The sequence below is a fragment of the Clytia hemisphaerica genome, unplaced genomic scaffold, assembly GCF_902728285.1.
Source record: "Clytia hemisphaerica strain Z4C2 unplaced genomic scaffold, Clytia hemisphaerica genome assembly, whole genome shotgun sequence".
Lineage (NCBI taxonomy): Eukaryota > Metazoa > Cnidaria > Hydrozoa > Leptothecata > Clytiidae > Clytia > Clytia hemisphaerica.
Window position 1 is genome coordinate 120,868 of NW_027104522.1, and position 12,277 is coordinate 133,144.

The 12,277-nt window shown below is 35.4% G+C and overlaps 1 protein-coding gene across 1 annotated transcript; it reads left to right on the plus strand.

Moving 5' to 3' along the window:
• The first annotated feature begins 3,032 nt into the window (after positions 1-3,032).
• On the plus strand, positions 3,033-9,527 carry LOC136821958 (uncharacterized oxidoreductase TM_0325-like). Its single transcript, XM_067078178.1, has 8 exons — positions 3,033-3,281; positions 3,935-4,068; positions 4,957-5,049; positions 5,520-5,605; positions 6,544-6,596; positions 7,433-7,473; positions 7,971-8,132; positions 9,156-9,527. Exons 1-8 carry the CDS (start codon positions 3,230-3,232, stop codon positions 9,315-9,317), a joined length of 783 nt encoding a protein of 260 aa, XP_066934279.1. The 5' UTR covers positions 3,033-3,229; the 3' UTR covers positions 9,318-9,527.
• The last annotated feature ends 2,750 nt before the right edge of the window (positions 9,528-12,277 follow it).

Sequence of the window (12,277 nt, forward strand, 5' to 3'; positions counted from 1 at the left end):
CCTCGCAATGTGGAGTTTTGGAAATAACTAGTGCCATTTTGAGTCATGATATTTTTACTAGAACTAAATTATTTGTGCGCCGATCCATATCTAAAAGCTTTACAGGGTAAAGGTTAGACGATGTTATCGTCCGTTACAGTGATTTTTAAGGGCGGGAAAAATGGCGTTATGGCGGTATACGGAAAAAATCGGCAGGAGAGTTTCGAAGAAACTGGCAACTCTACCGACTGTAAACTCTTCGGCAAAAAAACCCGTTATTGGCGAATTATCTTCGGCTTTGGGCTTTTTTCTTTGATAGTGATTCGTCTTAGACTATAACATAGTCTAGGTAGACTATAACATAGTCTAGGTAAAGGTAAACAACTATATGCGGCTTTTTGGATCCTCCCTTTTAGCTAGTTTTTGAAGTGCATTATCACACTACTTAGAATGCTTCACGTCAACTCTTAAGATAACTCCTATGCAGTTTCTTTGTGAACTGGATCAGAAAACATACCCTCTTTTTAAAACAATATTCCAACTACAGGGGCTTCAAAGAACCTCTGTGTCAAAAATGGAGCTTCTAGCACTAAGGATAAAAAGTCCATTTTTTGCGGCCTCATTTTTCATCTTCATTTTCTGAAATTTTTAGAATATTTTTTCTCAAAGATTTAAATGCTCTGAATACACTCTTCTCGATATGCATAAATTTATTTTTGTCCTCGTTTTCAAACAGATTTCATTGCTATGAAATTATAGATTTAAACCAATTTAAATTCCCAAAAGGCAAACATTAACTCTAAAACAAAAGTACTTGAAATTCAAAATGTCTCATGAGGTGTAAACAATACACAATTATCATTGTGAATATGTAATTTTATAGCAATGAAATCTGTTTGAAAACGAGGACACCAATAAATTTATGCATCTCGAGAAGAGTGTATTATCTCTCCAACGATGTATAATTTCTTATAATTAAAGCATTTTTTGGTAAGCAAAACAAAAAAACAATTGGAAAAATTTCGGCACTCCTTTCGCTCATACACCTTTTTCAGCCAAAAAGAAGAAAATATCGACTTCGCCCGCGAAATTGTTTAGGGGACGTCAAAATTTCCGTCCAAGTTCGCCCCGATTTTTTGCGACGTATTTACTTCTGTCTTTACTTGTTTAACTAGAAGACAGAAAATCTCATTAAGGATGCCAGTATGAAGCTGACCCTAGCGTGTTTAGTCTTCGTATTTGGAGCTTTAAAACCATTTATGGCCTTTAAATAACTTACATCAACAGCCAAACAAAACTTGGAATGTCTTTTATTTACTTGCGAAATCCTCTCTCGTTGTTGGACTTGGAAATATTTCAAAACTGTATTCACTTTTTTTATAAAAACATCCAAAATTTTTGAAGCCTTGGGATGTTTTAAGGTTTAGCCTAAAAATGTTCTAAGCATGTTCTTATTTTTGCCATTTTTCGAGTATTTTTGTCAATTTTCTTAAAGAAATTGGGTGTTTTAGAGTCTGCAAGGCCTTAAAATGTTCTTAACTTGTTTTTAATATTTTGGCCATCGAAGCCTTTTGTTCTTATATAGTTTATACTTATAAAAAAACGCGTAAAGTTAAAAATCATTACATAACCTATTAAAACTTGTCGATTCCTGAAAGTTCAATCTATTTTTACGTTTTATGAGATAGCAAGCAGTGTAAATGCATCTAAAACGTCCGTTTGTTAGCACGTTTTTCCATTTTGTGATAAGACCCTGATTCCGATTATACAGCACATTTCGACTTTCTGTCTCTGTGTAGTAGCCGTATTACCTCAAGTAAAGGCAGCCAATTTAGACGCTCTATAAAGGTGGCATCACAGATATCTTATATAAGACACTTGGAAAAGCCCCCAATAGAGCTACTCTGTCTTTTCCCAAGCCACGGTAGTTGAAGAAAAATAAGACGCTATCTTTACTGAGTAAACCACACAACGGTGCCGGTAATTTGTTAGCCTATACTAGACGTCACGGTTTTTTCTCTAAGCAGTAACGTATTTTTGCCGAAAAACGTTTTCTACCAAATGACAAAGCTTTACCGATAGTTATTGAAAAGATGCACTTAGATGAGTTAAGAATAACATTGGAGGATGGATATTTTTTAAGGATACATTAACACTTTGATGAGGGTGTGTATAGTCTTTAAAATGTTCAAGGGTTCTCATTGAAAGAGAGGTAAGTATTTTACAATAATAACGCAAAATATAACATTTACTGCCGAGTAATGATAACAGCTGATCATAATTTTCTTACGGGCACGGTAAACCTCTGCAGACCCTTGAAAATTAACCAGCTGAGGAAAATAGCCCTCCCGCAGAAAATTCTACAACAAGAATCTTGTTGTGCACCGGAAAGTCAAAAACTAAATTTTCCTGATACGGCGCCCTATTCATAAACACAATCACGCGGTCCTGCTTACGATTTAAGCATATTTGTCAGATTGTTATGTTTATTCACCCATCCCTTTAGAGTTTCAGCGTGGTGGGCAGAAAACAATCACAATCTGATCTCAGGTTACTGCCGAGGGGATTGACATATCAATAGACGATATCGGCTCCACATGAAAACTCAAATTTGAACCCCGAGAATTCCCCACAATACTTCGTGCGGAGAAAATTTCACCGTAAACTTTTTTGCGCACAAAGCATTGTGGGCAATTTTCGGAGGTCAATTATGAGTTTTCACGTTAAGTCGATATCGTCTATTCTGCACACGTACTAATGGCAATTAAACTTCATTAGTATGAAATATAACGAGCAATTAATTACCTTCCAACAGAAAAGACTGCGAATGATTGCGAAGGGAATAGAATATATTAGCATTCAATTTCCTCTTACAGCAAATCATTTTCTCGATGCAATACAAATATTTAGCTTGTCAACCAAATCTTAATTCTCATGGGCTCGTGAAAATTGTTTTTATCTGAAAATACAATGAAAACCAAACCAAAACAATCAGTTGAAACGCCATTAAAAACAACCAAATTTCAATCAAATCAGCAATTAAGACAATTTTTTTACAACACTACGCATGCGCCTGTAAATAAAACAATAAATGGTCATTCAAAAAGATATCACAACACCGCTTGCTGTTATAAAAACACACAAATTTTGCAAGAAAGAATCACTCTCGAGCTGAACTATCAAGCAGAGGACAGCGCTTCTACAAAAGGTTTACTTTCAAAATAACTACAAGAATAAAATCTAACTAAAGATGGCAGCTAATGTTACATTCGATTACTCTGGAAAAGTAGTGCTGGTCACAGGTTTGTTGTAAAGATAATTTCTTCTATAATATCTTCTACCCCTGAATTATATTCCACTCTATTCTATTGATATTCATAAAATGTTTCGACCGCTTTTCTGGGGTAAGCGACTTAAAACATTAGAGTGTCACATCCTTAGGTACAAAAAACATCTTGTCGTCCAACTAAGTGATTCACTATTTTATTTAGAGACTGATAACACATTTTTTATAAGAACATCCAAAAATTTTGAAGCCTTGGGATGTTGTTAACTTTTGAAAAAAAAGTTTTTTAACATGCTCTTATTTTCGCCATTTTTTGAGTACTTTTGTCCGTTTTCCTATGAATTTCGGTTTTCAAGAGTCCGCAAAGCCTAAAGATGTTCTTCACTTGTTCTTAACATCTTGGGAATCGAAGTCTTTATGTTCTTATATAGTTTACCCTTATAAAAAACGTCTATTACACTATTTTCATTGGAATCCTAGTCCGAAAAGTAGAATCGTAGAATTTGCAACAATGTGTGCTATTATATCTTCAATTCCCTTGTACACTTTAGAATTCCTTGTCTCCCAAATAACTTCGAACCATTTTCTGGTATATCCGATACCTTTTATGACAGATTATAAGCTTATTGATATAAGGATTAATCAATTTTTTTCAAATATCTTTATCAGGTGCTGGATCAGGCATCGGTCAAGGCACTGCTTACATGTTCGCAAAATCTGGTGCCAAAATGGTCGTTACAGATCGTAACGAAGGCAAATTGAAAGAAACTGCAAAAAAATGTGAAGAATTAAGCAAGCAAAAGGTAATTCAATTAAAAGATGAATTAACGTTTTCTTCCGTTCGAAAATTAGAATTATGATATATTTACCCTGTTTCAGCAGCAGGACAACCCCCTAGAAATTACTCTAGTACGAAGGAATACCTATAAGGACTTGAATTATCCGTCAAGGTGAATAAGGGGTGACCAATGAGTAAAGGATGGCTATTTAGATCCCACACTAGACTAGCAAGCGTCTGTCTTTCCTTGGACACAGGAACGCGGGAATAGTGCTTATAATAAAGAGTTCTTATAAAAAATAGAAATTGCCGCGGGAGAGTGGATTGGAAAGATTGTATTCAGTGAACATATATAGAAATTGATCCATTGCAAGTTCAATCTACAGCAAAATACAACGACGTGGTTTACTAGTCTAATCCCACACTGACATGGAAATCCCCCCTTCTCTTTACCGTGCAAAGCGAACACCGTGAAAAAATCACGTTAATATTTTTGTTTCACGTGAATTTAAACCATCTTGTCATTCAGAAATCCTTCCATTCAAAGTTTTCTTTCAAAGTTTTCTTTCAGTGTTTTTCTTGCCATCTCGGTGCAAAGCTGACCTTTCAAACTTTGTAATAAACAATCAAAATTATCGGATAATATCCTACTGTGGCTGAGAAATTCATGACCGTGATTTTTGTTGAGGTGTTAACGCGCGAAACATTAAAGTCCTACCGTCGTTTTGTATAAGATTTCCATTTCCGCACTAAGATTCTTGTCAGTTTTCCGGTACTTTTCCCGGGATGATATTGGAAAGGGTTTGTATCTAAAGGTACGGAAAATCTTGTGTTTTCTCACGAAATTGCGTATCCAGGACATCCCCTATAAAAGTAAAGACGAAAATGTACTTTCATATTTCTTTATTAACAGGCTCTGGCAATTGTTGGAGATATTACAGTTCAAAGTGACATTGAGAATATTATCAACACAACCATGGATACTTTCAAACGTCTCGATGTCTTGGTAAGTTATTATTGTCAAGTTTGATATTGACGAAGTCAAATCCTTTGGTATTAGATGCTATGCCAGAATCCGGGGGGGGGGGGGCAGTGGGTTTACCAACTGACGGTATGTGCGGCGAAAAAATGGCTTCTAGAATTGCTTCTAGAATTGCACCCTTACAGTGCAGAAAAAAATTGGTGAAATTCGTACCCTTACAGTGCATTTTTTCAAATTTTAAACTCTTTTAGAGTCAATTTGCCTGACTGCCCCCCCCCCTCCCGGGGCCAGAATGTCATGGAAATTTTAACATACCAGGACTTTAACTCAATAAGGTTCCATCTGGCACACAATGTTGTTTCAAAGTTTATCTAACGTCCATATAACGTTAAATGAACGTTGAAACAACGTTGTGTGACAGCTGGGGTACGTTCATATGAGTGAAAAAGTAGTACTGAGACGCATTGAGTAATTTAACTTCTTTTATTACACAGGTAAACAATGCTGGAGGTTTAGTCATGGGGACATGTCTTCAAACATCAACGGAAGATTTTGATCAAATGATGAACATCAATGTCAGGTAAACGACTTCCAGCTGGCACACAACGTTGTTTCAACGTTTAACTAACGTTCACAACGTCCATATAACGTTAGATGAACGATTAAACAACGTTATGTGCCAGCTGGCTTGTGTTCTTTCATTTTGTCCCTTCTGCACTGGCATGTAAATTAATGAGTTCATGTATGTCTGTTTTTCTGCTACGGAGATGGATAGTTATTTTTTCATTTTTCTGTCCTGACTGACTAGGGATGACGGTAAATCAGCATTTTTACCCTCCTCGATTTTGCGGATCAAAACTGTGAGCTGTTCCAAATCGTTTCAGTCACTTTACCGTCCTCAGGGTACATAAATTTGCAATTTCACTGCAGCAAGGGTGTCGTGTACTAAGAGACGAATGAACACAGCTCCAAATAAGGACGATTAACGCCCTATTTACGATTTATATTCATCAAGCTTGTGTTTGATTTTTTGGCACAAGATATTGTCTCCCTTTGTCAGCTAAACAGGTCGCTTCTTGCAACAAGATGAAGAGGTACTTAAAGTGTACCTACTTCAAACACTTGATTGTCTGTATTTGTTAATATTACGCTAATTCAAATGTCACGTTTTGATGGGCTAATGTTTACATAATGGGTCTATTTTTAGATGCTACACGTGAAGAACTATTTCTAATGCGAATCATGTACTTAAAGAGAAATTACTACCTTATTACACGAATATTACTAGTCATTTTATTAACACGAATTGAATTAATTGTGTTTTAATAAAAAACCCCTTAATTAAAACCAGCTGCTGTTTCCTTGAGAAAGCATTTTCGTGTTAATTTCAGATTGTGCAAATTTCAAGGCCGCTAAATACTTGCCTAGTAATAATCGTGTAATGAGGTATATACACAAGCTCTCTGATTGGTCGGACCCTAATTATGTTATAGGTTTTATGTAAATTCTTGTTTCCAGATCTGTTTTTCTTATCACCAAGATGGCTATCCCACATTTGAAGAAAACTCAAGGTTAAAGTCAGCTCATTCATTTTTACTCTCCCTACTACAAGAAAGCCTTCGCCATTCCAATATCTTTATCTCTAGCTAAAATGGTTTTCCCTACAAATAAACTAAAACTTGATGGTACTCTGAAGATAATATATTGTAAAAGTAGTATATTGTAAAAGTGAAATTATTTTTGGGGGAATAAAAACCTTTGTGGACAGTACTGTTTGTGGAAAAAAGATTATTGTGGTGAACAAAAGCAGTAATTTGAGAAACTAATTTGGGAAAAAAATGGCCAAAAATTCTTTTCATATCGAAACAAGGCGATCTGGATTTATCGGATTAAAAAATGCCTATTTTTGGTCGTAAAGAAAAAATGACGATATTTAACACAACGAATATCCAGTGAAAACTTGAGATCTTTAGCCCTTCCCGATCGGGAATTAATTCGATTCCGATTTTGAGGGATCTAAATTTAAACTTACACTCAAAAATTTCCCGATTTTGAATAGTTTTTATCAAAAAATTTGTTAAATCGGGCTGTTTTAAAAACAGTAATGCACTAATTACAAAAATATACTTTTGGTTTCCCCGACTTTTAAACATTACTCTAAAGATCGCCGTGGAAAAATACCAGTATGTTATGATCTTGACATTCGAGATTGGAATTTTGAGCAATAAACACTAAATTTCTACACATTAAGACGTGTATTTTCTATCCCTATGGCCATTAAGCTCGTTCAAAATATTCTATTGTACTGGCTAAATGGGTCAATGTAACAATGGTCTGTACCGGGATAATTTAGAATGCGCCAAAAGATGTTGCGTTTATTAAAACCGTGTATTGTTTAATCTTTTAGGCAACATTGTCAATGTTTCGACCCTTGGTAGCTCGAGACCAGTAAGTTTTTCTTTTTCGAGCTCTTCAGAACTTTCAGTTGCCTCGTTCCTTTTCACGAGACCATATTCGCACGTGACGGTTGAAGCCATTCTATTGGTTAGAAGTGACGTAACACTTGAATGTAACCAATTGAATCGCTTCATTTCGTTTTGGAGCCGTCACGTGAGAATTTGGTCTGAATTTTGGGTATCTAACATACTGTGTTTAAACTTTGATAATTAGTAGTGGTACCAACTCTCGACTCATTTCATAGCCTACACACACACACACACCTATTCATACTATACACATTTCTTCTTTAAAAGCAACCAGTTTGTTAAGCCTCGAGCCCTAAAATAAGCCAATTCTTCTCCCCTATAAAAGGTTAAACGGCAGCCCTTGACCCAATAAGCATAAATAAGGTATGATATGAGGGGTGGCTGAAGCAAGTTTTTTTTAAATTGAGCTAAAATGCTAAGCAACTTCAACCCTAAGCCGAAAATTTTCTTTTGTTGCAGCAAATTGGAGTAAATGCATATTGTACCAGCAAAGCAGCTTTGGATCAATTTACGCGAGCTACTGCAATTGAGTTAGGAGCTGACCAAGTTCGTGTCAACTGTGTCAACCCAAGCATCATTGCTACCGAAAATACCTCAAGTAGCAACCATCCCACAATCTCAGTATGTAGTAGTTTTTTTTCATTTCTAAAGTATTTCTATAACTTGAAAATCATTGTACAGAAGGCCCTTTCATCTAGTGCCTGTTTAATCCATTTAAGATACAGGAAAAATTTAGCTATAATAACCGCCCTTTGAATTCCACTGGCGGATTTAAAACAATAGAGCAAGTACGCTAGAAACATGCTAAGGAGTGCAACGCTCGTTAATTGAAAATGAAATTACAATTACAAATCTCTTAACCCAGGGCACCTTGAGAAGTGTACACTTTACAGTGTGTCTCGAAAAAGATACTGTAACAGACAACTTATATAAAGTAGAAATTGTACTCTTTTCAATTATTTATACGAGATGATCTTTAATGTGTTGTTTGCCAAAAGACATGTCTTAATTTTAGTTGGCCTTAATTATTAGTCGGCCCTAATTTTAGTCACCTCGTCAAAATTAAGTCACTTAAGGGCCGACTAATAATTAAATTTTGGCAATTTCTAAATTTTTAGTCGGCCCTAATTTTAGTCACCTCGTCAAAATTTATTCACTAAGGGCCAACTGATAATTAAATTTTGGCCATTTCTAAACTTTTAGTGGACCCAAATTTTAGTGGGCCCAAATTTTTAGTCAGCCTTAATTTTAGTCACAAAACCAAAATTTAATCACTTAGGGCCGACTAAGTTTTGGTCGATAAGGTAGATTACAGAACAGATCAACGAATATCATGTATTTTTCACCACAATGTACCAACTGTACTAGTACTGTACAAACAAAATCGATGGTAATTTCCCTGCTTTATTTAGAAATGATAGGTAAACTTTTTCATATACGATAAATATTTTCTACTCACAGTTCTTTTCTCGCTGTATCCCAGCTGGCACACAGCGTTGTTTCAACGTTCATCTAACGTTATATGGACGTTGTGAACGTTAGACAAACGTTAAAACAACGTTGTGTGCCTGCTGGGATGTGTCATATGTTATGGTAAACTATAATAAACCATTGCTTGAAATCATTGCGATTAATTTCTCATAGAGTGCAATGGAAAGAAGCAAAGACGTGCACGCCCTGGGTCGTGCTGGTACAGTTGACGAGGTAGCCTCAGTTATCTGTTTCCTAGCGTCAGGAGCTGCTTCATATATGACTGGAGCATGCATCCCAATCGATGGAGGACGATCAAACATGATTCCAGTCTAGATCTTCAACAATACGATATTTACAGTCTGTAACATGGATTAAAAAAAAATTCTACCAACAAAATCGATGTACTTTGATTTCTTTGAACAGTGTGATTTTTAATGTGAGCTTACTATTTTATGAATTTTTTGTGGTTTTGGGTGAAGCTCTCTTTTGTATATTGTCAATTTTTTCACTTTTCTATAAAACCAAATATCTTTGGAAATAATTTTTTTACTATGGTTGAACTTGAATGAGAAATAAAAACGAAATACAAAAAATTTACATGGTCGTATTAATCTACTGCTGCGGGTACTTTTTTGAATTTTATTTAACGTTATAATTCAAATTTTACTGTATTTCACTACGCCTGTCTCAAGTCCCGGGATTTTCCCCACAGTGGGGATAAAAATTTATATTGAAATCCTAATAGGAATAGAAGTTGTACTGGTTCAAGCTTAAAAATCCAGTTTTCAATTTTTATATTAAATTCCGAACGGGGATGAAAATAATATTAATTTGCTAGTAGGACTTAAATTGTGAAAATATATAGTTTCTATCCCTACTTTGATCAATTTCTACACTCAAATTTTCATCCTCGTTGTAGGAGGAGTTCAATCGGGGACAGAATAATATGAGACAGGGTACAAGAACCTTTTCCCTTTCGTTTTTTATAAGAAAACCCAACCTTAGAATGTGCTTCACTTTTTGGGATTCAAGCCTTTAAATATTTTTAATTTGCTTTTAACATTTTGGTCATTGAAGCCTTATGTTCTTACAAAATTTCGTTCTTATAAAAAAGTGTATCAGAAAAAAATCTCCTATCCTATATTACAATGGTTCCCAAACTTTTCACACAGTTTCAAATATTATATTAAAAGTCCCCGAACTCGTAGAATATTATTTATTTTACACGCAACAACATACCGTAGCTCATCTAACGTTTCCAGCTCACCCAAATAGAACATATAAACGACTGGACGTCTATCTTCTTTTGTGTCTTTGAAGCGAGCTTCATTGCCACCAGTATTTCAAAATACACGGGTTTCGAATTAAATCTGGCGCGAGAGAAAAAATCAAGTAAATAAAAGGAGCGATAAGGGGAAATGCCTTATAAAAGGTTGATAGATTTCCTTTCTTCTCTTTTGAAAGCCAGGTGTTCATTCAAAAGATGTTTTTCTATTTTAAATTCAATAAAAGAAATATGATTAAACGATTGACTTTTTATTTTAATGTTTTTTGTTTTCATAATGACCCATAAAGTCTGTCAAAATGGAAAAATGAGCTAAAATTGCTTGACACACGGCCAATTTTCGTTCTGTTTACTTGATATTTTTCGTGCAAATTTACATGGAATCAAAGCTAAAGCTAAGCAAAAATTTAATTCGAAACCCGTGTATTGGTACAAAAAATCCGTAACTATTCCGTCACTATTTCTTTTAATTACTTAAGTAAAAGGATTGGTAGAGCTTGAAAATGACTCGTAACTCACAAAATAATTATCCATTAGTCTCAAATTATACGGTTGGGACAAATTTTCCCAAAATCTTATTATCGAGGATTCACCATAATGTTATACGCCAAACTTTTACATAGCCGTAGCGAGATACCCTGAAAAATGTATGTGGGAGTGCAGACGTTTATGACATATTGATTATCTTTTGATAAAACGAAGACAGTATTTACAGTGTCGTAAAAACCGCTCTCATCCATAAATTTTGCAGTGTATCTCGCTATGCCTATGCTTATATCTACCGAATCACACTTACTTCTCAGCCGTCTGACTACTTGATTGGTTTCTACCCCTAATCTATGTCATAAGCATATGGAAAGTTAAATTTGGATTTAACACATGTTAAATCGTGGTTTAAATTTTATTTGATAAACGCTATACTTTAAGGGCAGAAAGTTTCGCGGGCAGAAAGTTTCGCAAAGTTAAAAAGTCGCGAAATTTAGCGAATTTAAGTTTCGTGAATAATGGTCTTAACCGAAATTTCACAGATAGAACTTTCGCGAATTCATATAAAATTTACCTTTTTTTGGTAACAAAAACTCATAAAACAATCAAAAATTTAGCAAACAGTGCAAAACTGAGTAGGACAGTTTATTTCTCGCGAAAAAAACTTTCTCGTTTTTCAGGTTAATTTCTTACCTGGCAGAAACTTCCGTCTGCGAAGGTTTTTGTCCTTAAAGTAGTATTCGAATGGTAGGGTGCGACCGCCCTCCGCCAACTGAAACTAATTTGCCCGTAGCCGTGTGACATCATGTTCATAATGGCCATCGGAACTCCCTATTCAAGCCGACGCTATATCTGAAAGCTTACAGGATTAAATATTTTTACCTCCTTCCCTCCCTGCAGTTATGGTTATAGGCGATCCTTCCTTATTTATAACAATATTGTATTTATCGGGACAAATTTTCCCCAAAAATTATTATCGAGGATTAGCCATAATTTCACGCCAAACTTATATCTACGGACTCACACCCCGGGGGGGGGGGTACTTAGGCAAAAATAGGTGCTGGGTATGTGCGGACGGTAAGGGTCGGGTTTTTCACCTTTCAAAGTCTCTCTAAGGGTTACAAAAATCAGGAAATTTCAAAGTAGTCTCTCTAAGGGTGGGAAAAATCACGATTTTTAGAAAAAAAATTTGATTTTGAGAGAAAAAATTACAAAAAAGTCTCACTAAGGGTAGGAAATTTTTGAGAATCAGAGAAAATTTTTCGAAAAAGTCTCTCTAAGGGTCACTTTTTCACTAAAATTTGGTCTCTCTAAGGGTCGGTTTTCGGAGGTCCCGTCCGCACATACCCCTCATTCACCAACCCTAGTACCCCCCCCCCCCCCGGGACTCACACTTACTTCTCGGCCGTCTGAACAAAGATTTATTATACACTGGATATACAAAGTACCTGATTTTTTGCTGATTTCTCATATTCCAACCCTTACTGCAGTAATGATATTATTGTTTACTCTCTTTCCCTGA

Excerpts from the sequence above, each read along its gene's own strand:
- LOC136821958 (XM_067078178.1), top strand. The coding sequence starts at position 3,230 with ATGGCAGCTAATGTTACATTCGATTACTCTGGAAAAGTAGTGCTGGTC. Across the intron at positions 4,069-4,956 it reads AAGAATTAAGCAAGCAAAAG|GCTCTGGCAATTGTTGGAGA; the intron begins GTAATTCAATTA and ends CTTTATTAACAG. Across the intron at positions 7,474-7,970 it reads CCCTTGGTAGCTCGAGACCA|CAAATTGGAGTAAATGCATA; the intron begins GTAAGTTTTTCT and ends CTTTTGTTGCAG.